This window comes from Hypanus sabinus, chromosome 24 (assembly GCF_030144855.1).
Source record: "Hypanus sabinus isolate sHypSab1 chromosome 24, sHypSab1.hap1, whole genome shotgun sequence".
NCBI lineage: Eukaryota > Metazoa > Chordata > Chondrichthyes > Myliobatiformes > Dasyatidae > Hypanus > Hypanus sabinus.
Window position 1 is genome coordinate 35,720,258 of NC_082729.1, and position 24,526 is coordinate 35,744,783.

At 45.6% G+C, this 24,526-nt stretch overlaps 1 protein-coding gene across 2 annotated transcripts in view; it reads left to right on the forward strand.

Annotated features, from left to right (window-relative positions):
• The first annotated feature begins 484 nt into the window (after positions 1-484).
• The window catches only part of LOC132380659 (serine/threonine-protein kinase WNK3-like), a 129,832-nt gene continuing 105,790 nt past the window's right edge, over positions 485-24,526 (forward strand). The window contains exons 1-2 of one of the 2 annotated variants that reach the window (XM_059949626.1): positions 485-1,045; positions 23,241-23,897. In XM_059949626.1, the coding sequence (XP_059805609.1) occupies positions 23,424-23,897 (474 nt within the window). In that variant the 5' untranslated portion in view covers positions 485-1,045; positions 23,241-23,423. Of the gene's footprint in view, positions 1,046-1,645; positions 1,717-23,240; positions 23,898-24,526 lie in introns of those variants that run through there. The other variant, XM_059949627.1, reaches the window with a different exon arrangement.

A 24,526-nucleotide genomic window follows, 5' to 3' on the forward strand; every position in this document is an offset into this window, starting at 1 on the left:
CATAAGGAATGCGAAGCACGGCGGGAAATGTAGTTTAAAATCGTAACGAATTTTAATTTCCTTTTAATTGGATCTAACACAAATCCACAAAGCAGATGTTCATATGATCTAGAGTCCGCAATTTATTTTCGAAAATAATGACGTAATGCTGGGGGCTAAATCTCGCCCCCTTCACGTGATCCGAGGCAGGACCCTGCCCACGTGACCCCTCTTTTTACTCTTCCCACACCCACGGATTTTTTTCCCCTTCTGAAAGGCTCATTAAATTGAAACAAAACATCACTTACACGTTGATACGGCTGTAGGTGAAAAGGAAGGCCAAAAAAAGAACTCGCGGGAGGCTGAGGTGCGTAAATATCATAAAACGGTCCTACTGGGCGGAAGTCGTTCTTCCTACCGGTTCCCACAGAGGACTACAATGCCCAGCTGGCTTTGCGGTCACTTCCGGGCGGGCGGCGAGTTGCGCGCGCATTCGCCAGCTCGAGCGCGGAGGAGGAGGGGGTGGAGGCTTCGCAACCGATTTAAAATAATTTTTTAAAAAAGGAGAAAAAATGAGGCAAAAGATCTTCTTCTGATGAGGCCAAGTGGACAATGGGCGCCTTCCTTCACGAAACAATTAATATACGCTCTATAAAACTACCAAAAATTTAATTGGAGTTCCCCCCCCCCCGAAGGTTCTATTATTGCGTCTGGTTGTGGTGGGGGATCTAAATTTAAGGAGAAAAATAATCTTTTATTCTATTTTTTCTTGATATAATTATCTGTAAGCAGATTATTTGTTGGAAGGAATAAATTTTGTTCCACACCAAAAAGAAGACTGGCAAGGGGTTTAAGAAGAATAGGAGGGAGGGTTACAATGGTTGAACAGTCCAGAGGGGCTTTATCCGGACTGTGAGGGGGTTAAAACTTTTACCCCCTTCCTTCAGCCCCAAGGAACCAACATCCTGCAGCCTCTAATTTCGTTTTAATTATGGATACAGGCAAGGGTGACTCCTCCTTGCTGGTTCAAGGCTGCTTGGGTATTTTCTCCATGTCCTCTCCTTTAGTAAGTAAAACCAAAAAAAAATCCTTTCCAGATTATTGTTCAAGTCTTCGTTTTCTTTGTCCTTGTAGGCATGTCTTTCTGCCTTGCATATATCTGTTCTGTGCTGTGTTGGTGTTCTTAAAAAAAAATGATTTAATTGAAGAAGTGCGTGCTGATGAGGGTAGATATTGTGTGAAAATTAAAACTTTTTTTGTCCTATTTGCTTTTCATATAGAAATATGTAGTATGTTTGCAAATGTTTCTTCGGATCTTGAGAGTTTCATGGCATGCTTTCTGTTTGAATCTCATTAAAATGTTCTTTTTTTAAAAAATCTAGTTCTGTTTTTTTCCCTAAATTTCCTCTAACCTATTTTCGCTCATCTGTGTATTTCTTTGTGTTTATAATATTTCGCGGCGTGAAGTGTTGCTGCGACAGTATCAGTTTTAATATTTGTGATGCAAACTTTGCGAGTGAAGTGTGTTCTCGGTTGTGGAAGAGCGTTTGCAATTGAGGAGGATGTGCTTTTTGATTTGTTGCGCAAATATTGCTGGTGTGGACGCGCTGGTTTCAGTTTACTGTGTCACTCCCCCCCCCCCACCATCTCTCCTCCCTCCCCGCCCCGCTTTAAACCTTCCTGATCCCGAGTGAAATGGCTGGGTTTACAAAGTGCTCCAGGTCGCCTTGTAACGCTGTGAGTATGGGCTGGGGGACATTGAAGTGAGTTTGCCCCGTGGTGCCCGCGGTTCTCCGGGCTCCGAGTTACAAAGGCAGCTGTCAGCTTCGCCTCGGAACTAGAAAACCGCCGAATGAATGGGTGAATCTGTCTTTGGAGGCCTCTGGTCACTCGGATGCAGTAGAGACTGTTCGTTTGGACATTTGGTTTTCAATACTTTCTGCATTGTTCCTCCTTTGACTTTTTTTTTTAAAAATTAAGACTCCTTGCTATTGCTTCCTTCCGCTTTACTTAGCAGTTCAGAATCAGGTGTTGTATCACCGGCGTATGCCGTGAAATTTGTCCCTGCGGCAAAATCACGCTAAAACGGTAAATTACAGTAAGTATCTATATTTTAAAAAGTTAAGTAGTGGGGGGGGGGGGGAGAGTAGTTTATGGGTTCATTGTTCATTCAGAGATCTGATGGCAGAGGGGAAGAAGCTGTTGCTGAATCGTTGAGTGTGTGCCTTCAGGCTCCGGTACCTCCTTCCTGATGGTAGCAATGAGAACAAGGCATGTCCTGGGGGTTGGGGGTCCTTGACCATGGATGGGTCCTTTTCGAGGTGCCGTTCCTTGAATATGAGAGTCGGGTTTAATGTCATTGGCCTACGTCGTGAAATTTGCTGACGTTGTAATAATGCAATACATTAAAAAGAGCTGAATTACGTTAGGTGTATATGCATATTAAACAGTGCAAAACCAGAAATTAATTTTTTTTTTAAAAGTAGTGAGGTTCGATGTCCATTTGGAAATCTGATGGGAAGAAGCTGTTCCTGTGCCTCATTCCTGATGGTAGCAATGAGAAAAGAGCACGTCCTGGGTGGGGGGAGCCCTGGATGAAAGCTGCCTTTCTGAGGCACCACTCCTTGAAGATGTCTTGGATTCTGCTGAGGCTGGTGCTCACGATGGAGCTGACTAATTTTACAAGTTGCTGTAGCTATGGATCCTGTGCAGTAGCCTCCCCATACCACGTGGTGATGCAGCCAATCAGAATGCTCCCACAGTGCATATGTAGAAGTTTTCCAGTGTTGTAGGTGACAACCCTAATCCCCTTAGGCTCCAGATGAAACGTTGCTGCTGTCCTGCTTTATAGCTGCATCAATATGTTGGGACCAGGTTAGCCAGGAACTTGAAATTGCTCACTGTCTCCACTTCTGATCCCTCTTGCTTGTGTTCCCTCATCTTGCCCTTTCTGAAGTCCACAATCAGTTCTTTGGTCTTACCTACGTTGATTGCAAGATTGTTATTGTGACGCCACTCAACTAACTGGTATATCTGGCTCCTGTATGCCATCTGTAATTCTTCCAACATTGGTTGTTTTCGGCAAATCTATGTATGGTATTTGAGCCACACAGCGAGAGTAAAGCAGTGGACTAAGCACCATCCCTGAGGTGTGTCAGTGATGACTGACAGTGAGATGGAGATGTTGATCGTGGTCTTCTGGTTAGGAAGTAGAGGATCCAGTTGTGGAGGGAAGTACAGAGACCCAGATTCTGTAGCTTTTCGTGAAAGTTGTCTTTGTGGCAGCAGTACTTTCTAATACATAAAATTGTAAATTACAGTCAATATATATTAAAAAGTTAAATAAGTGCAAATTTCTACAGTTGTGCTGTGGGAGCATTCTGACTGCCTGCATCATCAACTGGTATGAGGGGCGGAGGGACTTCTGCACAGGATCGAATTAAGCTGCTGAGAGTTGTAAACTCAGTCAGCTCCATCATGGGCACAAGCCTCCATAGCATCCAGGACATCTTCAAGAAACAATGTCTCTAAAAGGCAGCATCCATCATTAAGGCCCCCCCATCACCCAATTCATACCATGTTCTCATTGCTACCATCAGGGAGGGAGGAGGTACAAGAGCCTGAAGGCACACACTCACTAATCAGGAGCAGCTTCTTTCCCTCTGCCATCTCATTTCTGAATGGACATTGAACCCATGAATACTACCTCATCAGCAACACACACAAAATGCTGCTGGAACACAGCAGGCCAGGCAGCATCTATAGGGAGAAGCACTGTCGACGTTTCGGGCCGAGACCCTTCGTTGGGACTAACTGAAAGGATAGATAGAGATTTGAAAGTAAATCTCTTACTATCTTTCCTTTTGGTTAGTCCTGTCAAAGGGTCTCAGCCCGAAACGTCGACAGTGCTTCTCCCTATAGATGCTGCCTGGCCTGCTGTGTTCTATCAGCATTTTGTGTGTGTTGTTGTTTGAATTTCCAGCATCTGCAGATTTCCTCGTGTTTGCTCTTTAAATACTACCTCGTACTTTTTAAAATTTTTGTACCAAATTTAACTATTTAATGTGTGATTCCTGATTTATCTTTTATGTATTGCATTGTTTTGCTGCCATAAAGACATATTTTGTGACGTGCCAGTGATTTTAAACCTGATTCTGAAAAGATTTTTCTTTTAAGTAGTGAGGTAGTGTTCATGAGTTCAATATCCATTAAGAAATCTAATGGCAGAGGGAAAGAAGCTGTTCCTGATTAGTGAGTGTGTGCCTTCAGGCTGCTATGCCTTCTCCTTGATGGTAGCAATGAGAACAAGGTATGACCTGGGTGATGGGGGTCCTTAATGGAGGTCACCTTTTTTTTGAAGCATCGCTCCTTGAAGATTCTCTGGAGGCTAGTGCCCATGGTGGAGCTGACTAAGTTACTAAAGGAAATTATTTTTCTTGCATAAATGAATGGTTGTCAAATGCTTTGCCTGCTGTTAAACTGTTCCAATGCTTGTAAAATGCAAGAGAAAGATAGAAACCTTGAACTATACTGAATGAGTCAGTCTGGGATCTCCTAATTGCCTTTGGGTATGATATCAGAATTAGGTGTAATATCACTGGCGTAGGGAAAGGTCATGGTTGACAGTGAGTGACATTCATGAGTTACATCAAGTGATAAGAGGCAAAAGTTTTGAAGAGCTTGTTAAACTTCTCAGATTAAAAGGCAAACGGAGGATCATGATAGCCCACATCATACCACACGGTACATAATGATATGTCAAGACATTTGTTGTGCATCATGCATGGGCTGCAAGTTTACCAGAAAGCAGCCGAACTCCTTTAACTTGTAGTGCTTTAAAGTTAGAAGGCCAAGTGTAAAGAGCAGGCACTCAGCCTCTTTATTCATCACCTCCTGTACCTAATAAAGTGGCCACTGAGTGTATATTCATGTTCTTCTGCTGCTGCAGCCCATCCACTTCAAGATGGGACATGTTGTGCATTCAGAGATGCTCTTCTGCACATCACTGTTGTAAAGTGTTGTTATTTGAGTTACTGTTGCCTTCCTGTCAGCTTGAGCCAGTCTGGTCATTCTCCTCTGACCTCCCTCATTAAGTGCCGCTCACTGGATGTTTTGTTGTTCACCCATTCTCTGTAAACTCTAGAGAGTGTGCATGGGAATCCCAGGAAATCAGCAGTTGCTGAAATACTCAAACCACCCTGTCTGGCACCAGCAATCAGTCACTCAGTTCACATTTCTTCCCCATTCTGGTGTTCAGTCTAAGCAACAACTGAGCCCTTTGACCATGTCTGCATGCTTGTAGTTGCTGCCACATGATTGGCTGATTAGGTATTTGCATTAATGAACAGGTGTCCCAGTAAAGTGGCTACTGAACGTAGAGCAGTAAGGCACAGTGCAGGCCCTACGGCCAACAAGTGTTGTGTTGACCATTTAACCTACACTACGATCAACCACATCTTCCTTCATTTTTCTGAAGACCAGACCATGTACCTAATTAAGAGCGTTTTAAATGTCTCTAATGCATCTGCCTCCAGCACCACCTTTGGCAGCTCTTTCTAGGCACCCGCCACTCAATGTATGGAAAAAAAAATACTACCACCAATATATCTCCTATGTGGTCACTGTAAAGTTAGGCCCCCTCAAATTAGCCGTTTCTGCCTTGGGGGGTGGGGGGAAGCCTCTGGCTGTCCACTCAATCGATGCCTCTTATCACCTTCTATATCTTTATCGATAGTCACCTCTCATCCTCCACTCCAAAGGGAAAACTTGCTGAACCTTTCCTTATATGACATGCTCTTTAATCTAGGCAGCATCCTGGTAAACCTCTAATGCTTCCAGAGAATGGATATCTGTAGAACTGTTCAACACAGGAGCTGGCCATGACACCACATTAAGCAAAACCTATCTCCTTGACCATTATTCAATTCCCTCCTTTTCCTGCAACCTTGTATCCCAATGAAGGGTCTTGGCCCCCTCCACAGACGCTGCCTGATCCTGCAGCATTTTGTGTGTCACTCAGGATTTCCAGCATCTGCAGAATCTCTTGTGTCCCAACTTCATGTGACTGCATCTGAAATGCCACTATAATGTCTGCTTCCATCAGCGTGTTGCACTCTCTGTATATTATATTACTTCAGGTGTCTCACCTTAAATCTGTCTGCTAGTACAAGACACAGTGCAGGAACAGGCTTGTGGCAGCACGGTAACATAGCGGTTAGGTTAATGTTAACTGCAGCGCCTGTAGCTGGGGTTCAATTCTTGAACCCGTCTGTAAGAAGTTTGTATGTTAACACCACGGCAGTATAGCAGTTAGTGTAATGCTATTACAGTTCAGGGCATTGGAGTTTGGAGTTCAGTTCCACTGGTCCTCTGTAAGGAGTCCCCATGGATTTCCTCCCACTGCCCCAAGGCGCTCCAGTTAGTAGGTTAATTGGCTGTTGTAAATTGTCCTCGGGTTAGGCTAGGGTTCAGTTGGGACAGCGTGCGCATCTTGAAGGGCATACCTGCGCTGTATCTCTAAATAAATAAATGTTGTGCTGAACTAATTAAATTAATAATCAAATGCCTAGCCAAACTAATGTGCGCTGAACCAGTGGTCAAGCATCTGGGGAAGGGGTGGTGGAGCAAATTTTTTTTTAGTGTTTGGTTAAAACAAGACCCTGAGGCCTACATGCAAGACCAGATCTCCTCCAAAATCTTTAATGTAAATTAGCTTCTTGCCTGTTGTGTTCTATAAAAGTAGTTTCTTTGTACTTGTCCAATTTTCTTGAGTGAATTTTTTTTCTCTCTGATGTGCTCAGGGCTCCTCAATGCATCATACAGCACAGAAACAGGCTCTTTGGCCCATCTGATAAGATTTCCATCTAAGCTAGTCATATTTGGCCCACATCCCACTAAACCTTTCTTATCCACATCCCTGTAAGTACCTGCCTCAACCATTTCCTCTGGCAGTTCATTCCACGTACTGAATATCCTCATGAAAAAGATGTCTCTCAGGATCCTATTGACTCTCTCCCCTCACATCTTAAACCTTCACTTTCTGTTCTTGATTCCCAACCCGCAGAAAAATGATTTTGCATTCACCCTATGACCTTGTGATTTTATACATCCCGGTACAATTCTCCCCCTCAAGCTCCAATGAAAACTGTTCCAACCTACTTAACCGCTCTAAAACTCAGTCCCTTGATTCCTAACAACATCCCCATGTAATGGCATGCTTCAGAACAGAGCATGATATTTCTAATGTGACCTCAACAACACCTTGCATGGTAGCAAAAAACACAAGATCATAAGATATAGGAGCAGAATTGAGACATTTGGCCCATCAGATCTTCTCTGCCATTCCCCCCCCCACTCTCTGTCTTCTCCCTGTAACATTTGACACCCTTGCTAATCAAGAAATTATGGAATATTGAAAGGTCTAGATCAGGGGATCCATAGACCCTTTGTTTAATGGTATTGGCCCATGGCATAAGAAAGGTTGAGAACCCCTGGAATAGAGTGGACTGAGAGAATGTTTCCAATAGTGAGGGAATAGTGGACCAGAGGGCACAGCCTTAGAATACAAGGATGTCCCTTTAGAACAGATGAGGAATTTCTTTATCCAGAGGGTGTTGAGTCTGGAGGATTAATTGCCAAGTCATTGGATATATTTAAAGTGGAGGTTTATAGGTTTTTTGATTAGTTAAAGTGTCAATTGTTCCGGGGGAAGACAGGAGAATGGATTTGAGAGGGATAATAAATCAGCCATGCTAGTTTCGTGGAGCAGACTTGATGGGTTGAGTGACATGTGTCTTGTAGAGTGACATTTGAATCCATATGACTCGTGTATGCCCATTGCTCAGCTGATCCACAGCCTATCCCACAGCTGTTTACTACTGCTCTAGTATTTGACATCCTGTTTACTTTGGCTCACGTTTGCAATAAATTTGTAACCATCTGCCCCTTACTCCCTCTGCATTGTTGGCAGGAGTGCATGTATGTACAATTTCAGGTCGCTCCATTACAGGAAGGGCATGAAGGCTATGGAGAGGGTGCAGAACAGGTTTACCAGGCTTTCGATAGAGGCTTACTGGGATCCTGTCTTCATTAAAGGCAACATGCTTCAAGGAGAGGTTGGGTTTTTAATTTATTTTACTCTGAGATGCAGCACGGTAACAAGCCTATCCAGCCCGTGCCATCGAATTATACTCGTGACCAATACACTAACCCGTTTCCCTTTGAAACGTGGCAGGTAACCTGGATGAAATGCATACGTCACGAGAGAATGTAACGTCTCCCTACGTACAGTGGCAGGATTTGAACCAGAGTGGCAGAGGCTCAGGGGAGCCCTGATAGAAATTCATGTGATTGAGAGGCAGAGAGAGTAGGCAGCTACTACCTTCTTCCCAGGGTTGAGAGGGGGCAAGTTGAAATGAGGTTTCTTTTAACCTGGAATGTGTATCAGGGGTGGTGATGGTGGCATTTTGAATTTAGTGGGGGCTTTAAAGAGCCTCCTAAATGGGTACATGGAATGGAGATATATGCACGTGGTGTTGGCAGAGCTGATTAATTTTGTTAAGACAATTAATTTCTTGTTTAGTCACTTCGGCACAACAATGTGGGCTGAAGGGGCTGTTCCTATGCTGTACTGCTCTAAGTTATTAACACTGTGGGCATCGCTGAGTCGTGGCTGAAAAACGATCATGGTTGGCAGCTTGACATCCAAGGATAGTGGGGAGTCTAGGACCATCATGGCTGAATCCCATTCTTTTGCCTTCTCCCTGTTACCTTTAACACCCTTGCTTATCAAAATCCTGTTAATCTCCGCTTTAAATTTACCCAATGACTTGGTCTCCAGTTGTCTGGCAATGAATTCCACAGATTCAGCACCCTCTGGCTGAACAAATTCCTCATCTGTTCTAAGTAGACGTCCCTCTATTGAGGCTGTGTCCTCTGGTCCTAGACTCCCCCACTATTGTAAACATTCCCTCCACATCCACTCTGTTTAGGCCTTTCAGTATTCGATAGGTTTCAATGAAAGACCCACCCCCCCCCCCCATTCTTCTAAACTCCAGTGAGTACAGGTCCAGAGTCATCTAATGCACCTCATATATAATGTAGTGTTCGTGATGGCAGAGTGGATTGTGGGTGGATCTTCAGAAATGGGATGGAAGAAACAGGCCCCTTTAACCTTTCTAATTTATGCTGAACTATTATTTTGCCTAGTGCCGTCGACCTGGACTACACTTCCACACCCCTCCCATCCATGTATGTATCCAAGCTACTCTGAAATGGTGAAATCGAGCCTGTATCCACCACTTCCACTGGCAGCTTCTTCCAGTCTCTGCTATCTCACAGTGACTATTCCAGTTATCTATGTAGAGATACATCATGGTAACAAGCCCTTCTAGCAGAACGGTAGTAGCAATATCCCTGTTGTCTGTCCTCCTGATTGGTTAGTCCTTATCTAATCAGCTTTCCGCTCTCCCACCTTGTTTACAATCACATTCTAGTTATTAATTGGATGCGAGACTTTTGTCTGTTAACATTCTTTTCCTCTAGTTTTGTCTCAATGGCTTCCTTTACCAGGCAGTCCCAAAAGCCATTGGCGGGTCACGGTGGTTTTGTGAATGTCAAAAGTCAATCCTGTGGCCATTGCAGATGCAATATTCTCCCACTGGGACAAGGGAAGGATGATGGGTGTATGAATACCGCTGGACTGGACATTCCTAGGCATCATCCCCGATGAAGATGGCAGAGTTGGTTAAAGTTGATACCTATACCCAGCTGGAAGCCCAAAAAGTTTATTGGTCATGTATGCTTGGGAAAGCGCTAGATCCTTTTTGCATTTCAATGTGTTTTAAAGTACATAAGACAAATGAAAGCTAATCGTGTTAGAGAGAGAGCCTGTGGCATGTCGAATTGTCGGATAAACAATTAGATTCTGTTAGTCTGCAGATCATGGTCTCTCTTTGTAGGCTTTACTATTGTTTGCTTGATGGGTGCTGATGCTTCCTGCTGAAATAAGTTGGGGTGGGGAAAAGGGTTGATGCTTTTGCTGCTTGTCCACGGGAGGGGGAGAGTGGGCTTTGGGGTTCTTGTGATTTACTGTCGTTCATTCTTTGGGGTCCTCTGATGTTTTTGTGGATGTCTGCGAAGAGCAAGAATTTCATTCTCTGATATTAACTGGAGCAGTTGACACCATCTAATCATAAACTTGAGATCAAAAAGAATTCCGACATTTGACTTTAAACAGAGACCCACTCACCCATCCTGCATTATGTTCCCAGACCAGATCTTTTGGTGCATTGGCCTTCATCATTCAAAGTATTGAATGCAGGAGTTTGGGCTGTTGAGTTGAAGTTGAGTAAGATGTTGGTGAAGGCCATTTTGGAGTTGTGTGCAGTTCTGATCACCTGCCTACAGGAAAGATGCCAATTAAGATTGAAAGAGTACAGAGAAAATTTGCAAGGATGTTGCTCAGATTTGAGGACCTGAGTTACAAGAAATGGTTGAACTTTGTTCCCTGAGCATAGGAGAGCGAGCGGAGATTTGATAGAGGTATACAAAGTTATGACTGGTATAGATAGGGTCAATGCAAGCCGGCTTTTCCCATTGAAGTTGGGTGGGACGAGAGCTAGAGGTCATGGGTTAAGGGTAAAAGATGAAATATTTAAGGGGAACTTGAGGGGAACTTCACTCAGTGTGGAATGAGCTGCAAGTGGAAGTGGTGGTTGTGAGTTCTATTTCAACATTTAAGAGAAGTTTGGGTAAGTACACAGAAGGGGAATGGGGGTGATGGTCTGGATGCAGGTAGATGGGACTAGGTAGATGAATAGTTGGGCACGGACTAAATAGGCCAGAGTCTTTTTCTGTGACTGATGAGCACAGGCTCCTGGCCAAGCAATGCACTGATATATTTTTTTAAACCTTTGTTTTCAAATCTCTTTGCGGGTGTGCTGCTTCCAGTTTCTGTTATGTTCTCCCCCGCCTTCACATATCTGCCCTTCCAACTGCGCATCCTCGGGTTCAGTGGCATCGCAGTTCCCTGGACGTGGAATGCAAGTGCCATTGGAATTTCCCTCCCACTCCACCCCTTCTCGTCAATATTCACCCAGTTTTTGGGCTCCGTGCACTTAACCCCTTGGTGTCATGCCAGCAGCTTTACTGTGACAAAGCAATGTTGGCAACTTCTATAGGGAGAAAGCAGGGCAAACTGTTACAGTTACTGAGAGTGCAGTGCAGGCCGTTGTGAGGTTCATTTTACCATACTAAGGAGCAGGTATAATGGTGGGGTAGAAGGTGTCCTTGAGCTTGGTGGTACATGCTTTCAGGAGCTTATTTCTTCTGCCTCATGGGTGAGGAGGAGAAAAGAGAATGTCTGGAGTGGGTGAGGGGGGGGGGTCTCTGATTCAGTTGAGTGTTTTAAGTCCATAAACATAGAAGATGATTTAGGTCACTCAGCCCATCGTGTCATCTTTGCCATTCCATCATGACTTATTTTTATCTGTCTCAAAACTATTTTCCTGCCTTCTCTCTGTATTCTGACTAACCAAGAACCTCTGTTTTAAAGCTCCCCAATGACTTGGCCTCCACAATGTCTGTGGCAGTGAATTCCACGGATTCCCCACCCCGTGGCTAAAGAAATTCCTCCTCATCTCTTCTAAAGGTGAATCTTTTTATTCTGAGCCTCTGCCCTGGTCCCAGACTCCTCCACTATAGGAAACATCCTCTCCATGTCCACTCTATCTGTGTCCTCTGGTCCTAGACTCCACTATCAGAAACATCCTCTCCATGTCCACTCTATCTGTGTCCTCTGGTCCTAGACTCCACTATCAGAAACATCCTCTCCATGTCCACTCTATCTGTGTCCTCTGGTCCTAGACTCCACTATCAGAAACCTCCTCTCCATGTCCACTCTATCTGTGTCCTCTGGTCCCAGACTCCTCCACTATAGGAAACATCCTCTCCACGTCCACTCTATCTAGGCCTTTCAATATTCGACAGGTTTCAATGAGACCCCCCCCCATTCAAAGTAAACTTATTATTGAAAGTTCATAAGCAAGGTGACAGCTTTAGGGGGAATATGAGAGAAAACTTCATGCAGAGGGTCATGACAGTATAGGGTGAGCTGCCAGTGCAAGTGGTGCATCCAGCCCTATTTCAACATTGAAAGGAAGTTTGAATAGCTGTGCCGAGGGCATCTCTAAACACACAACACATCAAACTTTGAAGTGGATGGGCTTCAGCAGCTGAAGACCTCTCCCGGTTTCATTCCTATACCTAATAAGTGGCCGCTCAGTTTGTATCTAGTAGTTTTGCCATATATCACCAGCATCATCTTGGAAGGGAGAGGAACTGTGAAGGAAAGGTTTTCATTGTATGGTGAACAATGCAAATTGAATGACAAGAATGTTACATTCTAAACTCCAGCAAGTATAGCCCCAGTCTTCCAAGAATACATCTCTGCTTCCTCAAGTTTCACCAGTGACCCAGTTTGGCCCTTTCTGGTTGTAGACATTTCTGGGCTCCCCAACCTTTTTTAGGCCATTAAGCAAAGGGTCTGTGGACTCCAGGTTGGGAACCCCTGACTTGGAGAGATTCACCACTCCGAATGGATGTTCCTCTATTCTGTTTTTAAATGACTATCCACTAATCTCAACTATCCTGTACTCGATTAGGGGGGAAGGGGGTAATCTCGTTGAAGCTTGCCACTTACTTATAGATGTTTGTGAAAGCTCCTTGTCCAAACTTCATCAAAATGCATACATTCAGACTTGATGGGCTGAATAGCTCTTCTGTTTTATGGACTGGATGAGGGAGAATGTTTTCATCAGAGATCTGAGGGCTCAGCCTCAGAATAAAGGGACATTTCTTTAGAATGGAAATGAGGGGAAATTTCTTCAGTCAGTGGTTGGTGAATCTGTGAAACTTGTTGCCACAGAAAGCTATGGAAGCCAAGTCATTAGAAATTGTCTTCCTGATTGGTAAGGGGTTATGGTTGGTAAAAACCCAGTCATGATTGAATAGTGGAGCAGACTCGAAGGGCCACTTCTATAACTTGTGGTCTTTAGTCACACATAATAGATCCCTCTCGCCCCAGAATTACCTGCATAAAGATGTTCAAATACTAGATGTTACATATGAAGAACTTTGTTACAAATCATAGGATCACGGCAGCATGACTGATAGGCATTTGGTCCATTGAGTCTGTTGGCTCTGTTCATTTTCCCCACAGCACCCTGCATGGTCGCATGGCAGTTAGTCCAATTGCTTACTGTGCCAACGGTCACCGATTCCGCCAGCATTTCGTGTGTTGCTCTGGATTTCCAGCATCTGCAAAATCTTGTGTGTTCAGCAAACGCAGAATGCAGTGCACGTACACATACGATACAAGGGCCATGGTGACGTGGAGTTCTCATGTCACAAGCATGAGACCCTGCAGATGCTAGAAATCTAGAGTAGTACACAAAATGCTGGAGGAATTTGACATCTTCCCCTTTCTTTCCAGTCCTGATGAAGGGTCTCAGCTGAAACGTCAATTCTATTCCTTTCCATTGATGGTGCCTGACTAGCTGGCAATATTAATCTTTATCATACAAATGGTCCCTTAGTGGTTAGCACAATGCTATTACATCTGGGGCCATTCTGAAGTTCAGAGTTCAATTCCGGTGCCGTTCTGTAAGGAGTATCTGAAGACCTCCTCGTGGAACCTGTGAGTTATCGCTGGGTCCTTCCACAGCCGAAAAACGAACCTGATAGGTTAATTGGTTATTGTAAATTGTTCCATGGTTAGGTTAGGGTTAACTGAGTTTGTCGGGGTTGCTGGGGTGATGTAGCTCAAAGGGCCAGAAGGTCCTATTCCACACTGTATTGCTAAATTCACAAAAAAGTCTTGTAATAGTACAAACTATTGAAGCTGGTGGTGTCTGTTTTCATACTTTTAACTTCTCGACTCGTGATAGACTGGTGTCCTATCCTGGGGAGGAGGGGGATGAGTCTGATACTCTCAGTCGCTTCACGCCACAGAAACCGGCATAAGCACCGGCCTGATGAGGCTGGGGACAGACTTTAATTTGACTACTTTGAAAGCCTCAAATTTGTTACTATTCTATGCTTGGCCTTCCTGTTAACAAAGGAGGTTTTGAGGCTGAAAAGTCCCAGATTTGGTGTAAATGACTAGTTCTCTAAATTAGCAAATGGTAATCAGTTTCATCACTTGCTAATCACACAAAAATAAGAGACAATCTGCAGATGCTGGAAATCCAAGCATGCACACAAAACAAAATGCTGGGGGAACACAGCAGGCCAGGCAGCATCTATAGGGAGAAGCACTGTCGACGTTTCGGGCCAAGACCCTTTGTCAGAACATCTTTCATCCTGACGAAAGTGAAACTGGGAGGAGGGGAGGGATGAAGTAAAGAGCTGGGAAGTTAATTGGTGAAAGATACGGGACTGGGCTGGAGAAGGGGGAATCTGATAGAGGAGGACAAAAGACCATGGAAGAAAAAAGAAGGTGGGGGTGGGAGAGCATCTGAGGAAGGTGATAGGCAGACAAGGAAATAGAGAGGGAAAAGATGGTGGGGGGGGGGGGGGGAGGTATTACCAGCAGTTGGAGAAACTGATTTTAATACCATCAGGTTGGAAGCTACCCAAACAGAATACAAGGTATTGTTCCCCCAACCTGAGTGACAGTAGAGGAGGCCATGGATTAACATATTGGAATGGGAATGAGAATGGGAAGTGGAATTAAAATGGGTGGCCACTGGGCATTCCCACTTTTTCTGGTGGATGGCGTGTAGGTGCTCAGCGAAGCCATCTCCCAATCTCCATCGGGTCTCGCAGGAGGCCACACTGGACATGGTAGATGACCCAAACAGACTCTCAGGTGCAGTGTCATGTCATCTGGAAAGACTGTGTGGGGTCCTAAATGTTAGTGAGGGAGGAGGTGTAGGGGCAGGTGTAGCACTTGTTTTGCTTTCAAGGATAAGTGTAAGGAGGGAGATCAGTGGGGAGGGACAAATGGACAAGGGAGTCACATTGGGAGCGATCCCTACATATCTTTCCCTCTTCTTTCTCCTCCCCCCAATCCCCCAATTTTTGCTTTCCACTTGTTCCTTGCAAGCAGAACGAGTGCTACATCTACCCCTACACCACCTTCCTCACTATCATTTAGGACCCCGAGCAGTCCTTCCAAGTAAGGCGACACTTCACCGTGAGTTTGCTGGGGTTGTATACTGTGCTCCCGGTGTGGGCTCCTGTATATTGGTGAGACCGACGTAGATAGGGAGACCGCTTCGCCGAGCACCTATGCTCCGCCTGCCAGAAAAAGCGCTATCTCCCAGTCGCAAGCCATTTTAATTTCACTTCCCACTCCTAGTCTGATATGCCTATCCATGGCTGCCTCTACTGTCACGATGAGGCCACGCTCAGGTTGGAGGAACAAAACCTTGTATTCCGTATGGGCGGCCTCCAACCTGATGGCATGAACGTTAATTTTTCAAACTTCCGGTAATGGGCTCTTCCCCCCCCCCTTTCACTATTCCTCATCCCCTTTTCCCCCTCTCATCGTATCTCCTTGCCTGCCAATTGCCTCCCTCTGGTGCTCTTCTATCTTCTATCCTTTTTTCTTTCTTCCATGGCCATCTGTTGTCTATTACAATCCCCCTTCTCCAGCCCTATATCTCTTTCACCAATCAACTTCTCAGCTCTTTACTTCACTCCTCCCCCTCTCAGTTTCACCTGTCACCTTGTTTCTCCCTGCCTTCCCCCACCTTTTTAACTCTACTCATCATCTTTTTTTACTCCAGTCCTGCTGAAAGTTCTCGGCCTGAAACGTTGATTGCACTCTTTTCCATAGATGTTGCCTGGCTGGTGAGTTCCTCCAGCATTTTGTGTGTGTTGTTTTAATTGCCTGTTAATAGTTTATCTCAAACATTTCCACCTGCAGGCTGATCCGAGTTTTTGGGGGAAGCTACTTTATTTCTTAAAGTGGTCAAGCCTGCCAAGTACAAGTCTATTATTGTCCTGTGTACCAAGATACAGTGGAGAAAACTGCATTGCAAGCCATTCGGTCAAACCATCATTACAACATAGTACAAGGGAAAAACAATAACAGAATGCAAAATGAACTGTTAGTTACAGAGAAAATCTTTTTGCAAGTAAGCAAAAAGATGCAAGGGTATAATGAGGTGTAAGTATATACCAGAGGCCATAAGAAAGCAAAAAGAAAGCAACATTAGTGAGGTAGTGTTTGAGGGTTGATTCATTGTGTTCAGGAATCTGATGGTGGAGAGGAAGAAGCTGTTGCAAAAATGCTGAGTGCTCAAAAAGCCATGGGTGCTAGCCTTCTCGGCATCAAGGACATCTTCAACTCATCACCAAGTAGTGCTCTCTTGGTACTATCATCAGAGAGGAAGGAGAGTACAGGCTCCTTTTGAAGACTAGAGGGCTAGTGTTATCAGAAGAGGCTGGGTCGATATTCTCCAGAGCATTGTCTGAGGGGTGACCTCAGAGGGTTGTAATATCATGAGGGGTATTGACAACGTGGATGGTCATAGTTTTATCTTAGGTTCATCGTCTCTCATGGGCACTCACGGTCTCTTCTGGGCAGAGTCTTTACAAGATGGGTGACACCCCACACACAGAGCCATTATCAATGCTTTTTATTGATGGCTTCACATGACCCTGATCAGTGAAGGGGTGTGGCTAAGGTGCAACACCTTGCCCAAGGATAAGCTGCAAGCCAGCGGAGGGATGGAGCGCCTCACACAACCTCTGGTATCACCCCGGGAGACTAAAACTAGAGGGCACAGGTTTAAGATGAGTTGTGGGGGGAGGTGGGGGTGGTACTGTAGTGTGTGGCTAGCAACCCTCAGTGACCTAGGTTCAATTCCATGGCTGTCAGTAAGGAGCACATTCTCCCTGTGCTCCTCCCGCATTCAAAAGATGTATGAAAGTTGTGGGCATGCTACTTCGGTGCTGGAATGCATGGCAACACTTGTGAGCTTGGACTGGACTAGTTGTTTCACCATATGCTACTGTGTGCATGTGACAATAACGTTACTCTGTATTCCTGTGACTCTTCATAAGATAAGATGTTCACTGCCTGCTGATAAAATAGTCAAAGCCTTCAACTTGTTGATTCACAAATGATCTATTTTTGATCTATGCGTTACATGATTAGCAATTATGCTTTATGGATCGAATTAAGTTTGTGATCTGTCTCTGTTTATCTCTTTCCTTTCATTTAAAGTTTGGTGGTGGGGGGAAAAAGAATTGTTGTTAATGAATGTGACATGTTTCACTGTTTATTTCAATGTGCATGTAATAAATCAGAAGTGGTCGTAGCTTGCAAACTGGAAATGCAGCTGGCTTGGTGATGTATTTGACTTGGAAGCATAAGGCAATGTGTGGTCAAACTAAGAAGTTTAATGACCATTTCTCTGCTCCAGGTAAGGTATTAGTAGAGACCTCACTGAGTTGAGTATGATGTTTTCCTTATTGGAGAATGTCTGTGCGTGACTGTTTAATGTGGGGAGACTGATGCATGGGCAGTCACCAGTCAGTCCCTGACAGATCGGGGTCAGTGTCCAGAGGCGTGGAGCGCAAGAGGATTGGGGACACTTCACTGCTGCAGCCTTCCTCCACCTTCACTAATATTGTGACATGTCACCATCTTCCACTAGTTCCACCGCAGAAACATTGTTCTTCATCTTCCTTGATCTTCAAAGATTCGAAGTACATTTAGTTTCAACATTTGCAGAATACATCCTTGAGATTTCTCTTCCCACAAACAGTCACAAAACAAAAAAATCATGGAACCTGTTCAGAGAAAAACATCAACCTCCCCAAACACAAAAAAATTGTGCAAACGGGGTGGAAAAAAGCAAGCGAGAAACATAAAATATAAAACACCAAGTCTCCGAAGTCATCTTTCCACCATGAGTGACCCTTCTAGGCGTTAGGTGCCAGAAGGCATCACTCTCATTGAACTCAAGCCTCTTCACCACGACACAGTTACGATCCTTGGAGAAGACAATGCAAGGATTCCTTCTCGGCAGAAGATGCCTGCAACCCAGCAGCATCCGGCAAATTCATCTCCACCAGCCTCCCAAGTGCTTGTTTCTTATGCACAGCCTGGCCATTGTTACACTCGTGTGACCAATGAACCTGCTGACATGTATGTGTTTGGAATGTGGGAAGAAACTGGAGCACCCAGAGGAAACCCACGTGGCGACAAGGAGAAGGTACCAACTTCGTATAGACAGCAGTGATAATTGAACCGAGGTCACTGGCACTGTAATCGTGTTACACTAACCACCATGCTGTAGGAAAGGTGCAGAGGGATTATGGGCCAAACCAGGGTAAATTGTCATAAATTGATAAAGTTATTGTGATGTATCAAGGTGCAGGTTTGCCTGATATCATACAGATCATTTCATCACATCAGTACATTGAGGTACTGGAAGGAAATTAAGGAGAAGGGTAAGATTTGGGTTCCCAACCTGGGGTTCACAGACCTCTTGATTAATGGTAGGGGATGATGGCATAAAAAAGGTTGGGAACCCTTGGGTAAGCCTGATTCATGAAAGGGTCACTATATCATCGTGGGCTGAAGGGTCTATACTGTGCTGTTCTATGTTCAAGTACAAGGGAAAAGCAATAACAATGCAAATTAAACTGTTCAAGTACAAGTGTAGGTAAAATATAAAGCCATGACAAGGCAGATTGAGGGCATGAGTCTGTTACCAATACAAGAGGATCATTCAATAGTTGCTACGGATGTTCAGTGGACAGCATTCTAACTGGATGTATCACTGGTGGGGAGACTCTGCACAGGATCAGAAAAAGCTGCGGGAAGTTGTAAACCCAGCCAGCTCCATCGCAGGCACTAGACTCCCCACCATCAAGGACATCTTCACAAAGTGATGCCTTAAAAAATGGGGAATCCATCATTAAGGACCCCCGTCACCCAGAACATGCCATCTTCACATTGCTACCATTAGGGAGGAGATACAGGAGCCGGAGTGCACACACTCAATGATTCAGGAACAGCTTCTCCTCTGCCATCAGATTTCTGAATGGATATTGAACCTATGAACACTATCTGTACTTTTTCTCTCTCTTTGTACTAAAGTTAACTTTTTTAAATGTATATACTTTAGTTTTTATTATCTATTGCTGCTGCAAAACTACAAATTTCACAACATTTGCCAGTGATAATAAACTGATTCTGATTATTGCACAGGGATATGAGATGTCCTTGAGTCTTGTACTATGTGCTTTTGTATCTCCTGCCCGTTGGGAGGGGTAGGGTGGAGAAGAGATTTTTGTATCTATTGCTTGGTGGGAAGAGAAAGTCTAGTCTGGGTGGGGTGTTTAGCTATGCTGGCTACTTTACTGAGGCATCAAGAAGTGTAGATAGTCTGTGGATGAGGTGGGTTTCCATGACGTGGACACAGCTCAGCACAACTTTGTAGTTTCTAGTGGTCTTGGGCAGAACAGTTGCTGTGCCAATTCAACAGGATTGAATGCTTTCTGTGGTATACCAATAACTCTTCTCATCTGCCTATCACCTCCAACCCTTTCCTCTATAGTCCACTCTCCTGTCCCATCAGATTCCTTCCTCTCCAACCCTTCATTGTTCTCCACTGCCACACCCCTTCTCTCCCCCCCTCCCCCCGGGCCGGCTTCAACTATCATTTTCCAGCTATCCTCCTTCCCCTCCCCCAACCTTTCTTCTGGCATCTTCCCCCATCCTTTCCAGAATTGAAGAAGGGTCTCAGCCCAAAACATCGATTGTTTACTTATTTCCATGGATGCTGCCTGACCTGAATTTGTTTAATGGACATTGCTTTGAGAGTCTATGGGACCTGAATTTCTATAAGGGGCGGGCTCAAAATAAGTTGGTTGGTTCTGGTTGGGCGGAATGGCCTGTTTATTTTCCCTCTCTCCCTCTCTCCCTCTCTCCCTCTCTCCCTCTCTCCCTCTCTCCCTCTCTCCCTCTCTCCCTCTCTCCCTCTCTCCCTCTCTCCCTCTCTCCCTCTCTCCCTCTCTCCCTCTCTCCCTCTCTCCCTCTCTCCCTCTCTCCCTCTCTCCCTCTCTCCCTCTCTCCCTCTCTCCCTCTCTCCCTCTCTCCCTCTCTCCCTCTCTCCCTCTCTCCCTCTCTCCCTCTCTCCCTCTCTCCCTCTCTCCCTCTCTCCCTCTCTCCCTCTCTCCCTCTCTCCCTCTCTCCCTCTCTCCCTCTCTCCCTCTCTCCCTCTCTCCCTCTCTCCCTCTCTCCCTCTCTCCCTCTCTCCCTCTCTCCCTCTCTCCCTCTCTCCCTCTCTCCCTCTCTCCCTCTCTCCCTCTCTCCCTCTCTCCCTCTCTCCCTCTCTCCCTCTCTCCCTCTCTCCCTCTCTCCCTCTCTCCCTCTCTCCCTCTCTCCCTCTCTCCCTCTCTCCCTCTCTCCCTCTCTCCCTCTCTCCCTCTCTCCCTCTCTCCCTCTCTCCCTCTCTCCCTCTCTCCCTCTCTCCCTCTCTCCCTCTCTCCCTCTCTCCCTCTCTCCCTCTCTCCCTCTCTCCCTCTCTCCCTCTCTCCCTCTCTCCCTCTCTCCCTCTCTCCCTCTCTCCCTCTCTCCCTCTCTCCCTCTCTCCCTCTCTCCCTCTCTCCCTCTCTCCCTCTCTCCCCGCACCTGTTGAGGGGAACTCAGCAGCTCAGGTAGCATCTTTGGAAGGGAATGAACGATCAAGTAAACTGAATGAAGGGTCTCGGGCTGAAACTCAACTGTTTATTTCCCTCCATAGTTGCTGCCTGACTTGCTGAGTTTCTCCAGTATCATGTGTGTGTGTTGGTCAAGAGTTCCAGCATCTGCATAACGTTGCGTCTCTGGAAGAAATGATTATTGATATATGGTAGTGTAAATAGCTATCAGCTGTTCTCAGTCAGAGTAAATAGTTACATCACTGTGCACTACCCTGAGGTTCATTTCCTGTAGGCATTTACAGGAAGGTAAAGAAATATAACAGAATTTATGAAAATCTATGCATAAACAAATATTAACAAACAACCAGTGAGCAAAAGATATACAGTGCAAATTAAAACTGAAGAAAAAATGCTGAGAACATGAGTACCTGGAAGTAAGTGTGTAGTTTGTGGAATTAGCACTACTGAGGTGAGTGAAGCTACCCAGGCTGGTTCATGAGCCTGATTGTTGAGAGGTATTAACTGCTCCTGAACCTAGTGGTGTAGTTCCTGAGGCTCATGTACCTCTTTACTGTAGTAGTGAGACAGGAGTGTGGCCTGGATGATGGGGGCAGTGTTGTCTTTGATGGTGGGGATCTTGTGACAACGGTCCTTGTAGCTGTGCTGAATGGTGATGGACCATTCATTTGGTGATGTAGCTGTGTCTACCACTTTTAGACTTTTTCATTCCTGGGCATTGGTGTTTTCTTACCAGGTCGTGAGGCAACCAGTCAACTCTGCATCTTTAGAAGGTTGTCCAAGTTTTAGATGACATGCCAAATCTGTGTAAGCTTCTATAAAGTAGTGGCGCTGTCATGCCTCCTTTGTGTTGGCATTTGCATGTTATCCTCTGTGATAACACCAAGGAATTTAATGTTACTGATCCTCTCCACCCCGATCCCTAATAACCAGTCTTTGGGCTTCCTCATCCTGTAGGCAAAAATCAGCTCTTTGGTTTTGCTGACTTTGAGAGAGAAGTTGTAGTGGCACCTTCTTGGAGCATGTGGATCTTTGGAATAACTGAGACTCTCCCCCTCCATACAAACACACATGTTCATGTGTTTAAATATGCTGCTGACCCCCACCACCCAGACCATGCTGTCTTCTCGCTACTGTCATCAAAAAGGTACAGGAGCCTCAGGACTCAAACCACCAGGTTCACGAGCAGTTACAACCCCTCAACCATCAGGCTCTTGAACCAGAAGGGATAACTTCACTCAATTATGCCCACCCCAACACTGAACTGTTTCCACAACTATGGACACACTTTCAAGGATTCTTGTTTTTTCTTTTATTTTCTTGTGTGTATTTGCACCCTTTAACTTTTGGACATTGGTTGGTTGTCCGTCTTTGTGGCTCTTTGATTCTTTTGTTTCTTTGTATTTACTGTGAATGCCTGCAGGAAAATTAATCTGTGTGAAACTGTGCAGAGGTCTGAAGCACATATCTATAGCTAGGGTGTCTGTTTTGTGCAGCAGTGTATTTGTCAATGTAGAGCACAGAGCGAGTTTGTAAATCTAGCGGGGGCAAAGGCTGTTGGGAATGGCAAGGGAGGGGTATGGGAGAGGTGGCAGAGAAGAAGTGCCGGGGCGAGATTGCCGTGGACGCAGACACACCCAGCCCTGAGACACCAGGCAAGGTCATTTGATTCCAAACAATTGGTTTGCTAATCATTACAGATGATGGTGGTGGTTCCCTCTCCCTACCCCCTTCCCACACTCAGTCACAATAGAGATCCATATCAGAATCAGGTTTATTGTCATTCACGTATATCATGAAATTTGTTTTTACGGCAGCAGTACAGTGCATTACATTTAATTGCAGCAGTACTGGGCAAAAATCTTGGGCATCCAAGCTATATATGTGTGCGGGTGTGAGACAGAGTCTGAGAGAGGTCGAGATATGTTCAAGACAGTCGGGGCATGTGAAGCATAGAAAAGTCGGAGTGGAGGAAATTGGGAGCAAGGTTTGATCTATCTAAATGCTGGGCCAATTTGGAAAGGTCGGATGATCCAGGCCCAGAGTGGATCGAAGTGACAAGGCCTGGGAACTAAAGCAGGAACGGCCCGATGTTCGGACTATTTAAAAACTGGCCAGATGGATTGAAAAGGCTGGGTGTTGGGACCAGAGAAGTGGGTTCTGTTCGCTGCTCCCTGACATTTACTCCACTCTTTGCTGCACTGAGGCTGTGGGCCTGCTCCGGCTCTGACGTTTATTCCATCTACTAAGCTGAGGCTGTGGGCCTGTGCCAGACTGTGTGTCTGAGGACTCACTTTCATTCAAAGTACCATTTGTTTAATTTTATTATACTTTTTCTTTCTGTCTGCATGTTGGGTGTTTGTCAGGTTTTATGGGTTCATTTGGTTTTCTCGGTTTGGGACAGATCTCAGGGACATTGATAATGTACTCTGAACCAAGACTTTTGCACAATACTGTATACAGTGACATATGTATTTTGTGTTGAATTTACCTTGAACTTTGAAGTATGTAAGTGCTGTTTCAATGCTTTTTTTTTGCCTTTATCCCTTTCCACTAATTTACTTCTGTTCTTGCAGAGAGCTTGGCGTACAGTGTCTGTCCGTCCCATGCTTGAGAATTGAAGAGGCGGGGGCTCTGCAAGGTGCCAAGAGACTGTCTGCACGTCATGTCCTAGGCTGAGGCGTCCCCCCCCCCCCCCCACCCTGGCAATTGGTTGATCGGAACAGAAGGGAGGACTTCGGCCGTTGCGGGAGCACAGGATGGCCACGGACCCGGGAGAGCCAACTGGCCCCGGGGGCTCCAGCAAGCCAAGGGGTATGACCCCCAGTGAGGGCTCGGCTGACAGCGAGACCAACCCCACGGCTGCTGCACCTGGCAGAACTGAGAAGGCTGGCGACCCCCTACCCCTGGCTGAGAACCACCGCTTTGTGCGGCGGAGCATAGATTTGGCGGAGCGGGATGGGCCCACCCGTCCGCCCGCCTGCGCTGCCGTGCCGGAAGGCAAGAGCGACGCTGCCACTACAGCCAAGACAGCGGCCGACGTCGCCAAAGACTCATCCAGGGACAGGACCGAGAAGGAGAACGAGGAGGAGGCCGAGATGAAGGCGGTCGCCACCTCTCCAGGAGGCCGCTTCCTGAAGTTTGACATCGAGCTTGGGCGAGGGGCCTTCAAGACTGTGTACAAAGGGCTAGATACCGAGACTTGGGTGGAAGTTGCTTGGTGTGAGCTGCAGGTCAGTGCCTCTTCTTGTATTTGCATGTCACAGCGTCCTACAGCGTGAAAACAGACGCTGTGGCCCAACTCATCTGTGGTGACCACCGTGTTGGTCTTTTGTGGCCCACACACAAAATGGTGGAGAAACTCAGCAGGTCAGGCAGTGTCTACGGAGGAAAATAAACAGTCAACATTTTGGGTTGAGAACCATTTGGTCCATATCCCTGTAAACCTTTCCTATCCATACACCTATTTAAATGTCTTTTAACTCCTGTTGATGAACTGGCAACTGGTTCCATATGCCCACCACCCTCTGCCTATAGAAATGGTCTGTCCTGTCTCTTTATAAAACCTTCCCATTAAGGATTTGATCCCCTCCCCAGGGGGAAATGCTGAGTGCATTCCCCATACCTATGGCCCTTTACCCTACATCTGCTCTAACCACTATGCTACCATGCCAGATACATAGTGTAGTACAAGGTCAGACACCAAGTCTAATGCGATGGGTCAGTGTTCTCTCCCGTGGCCAGTACTGAAGAACAGCACATGGAATATAAAGGGAGATTGGGTTAACAGTGTTAAAACATGGTGGTTAAACTTCTGGGATTAAAGAGAGGTATGGGTTAATCTTCCAGAGTCACAAGTACA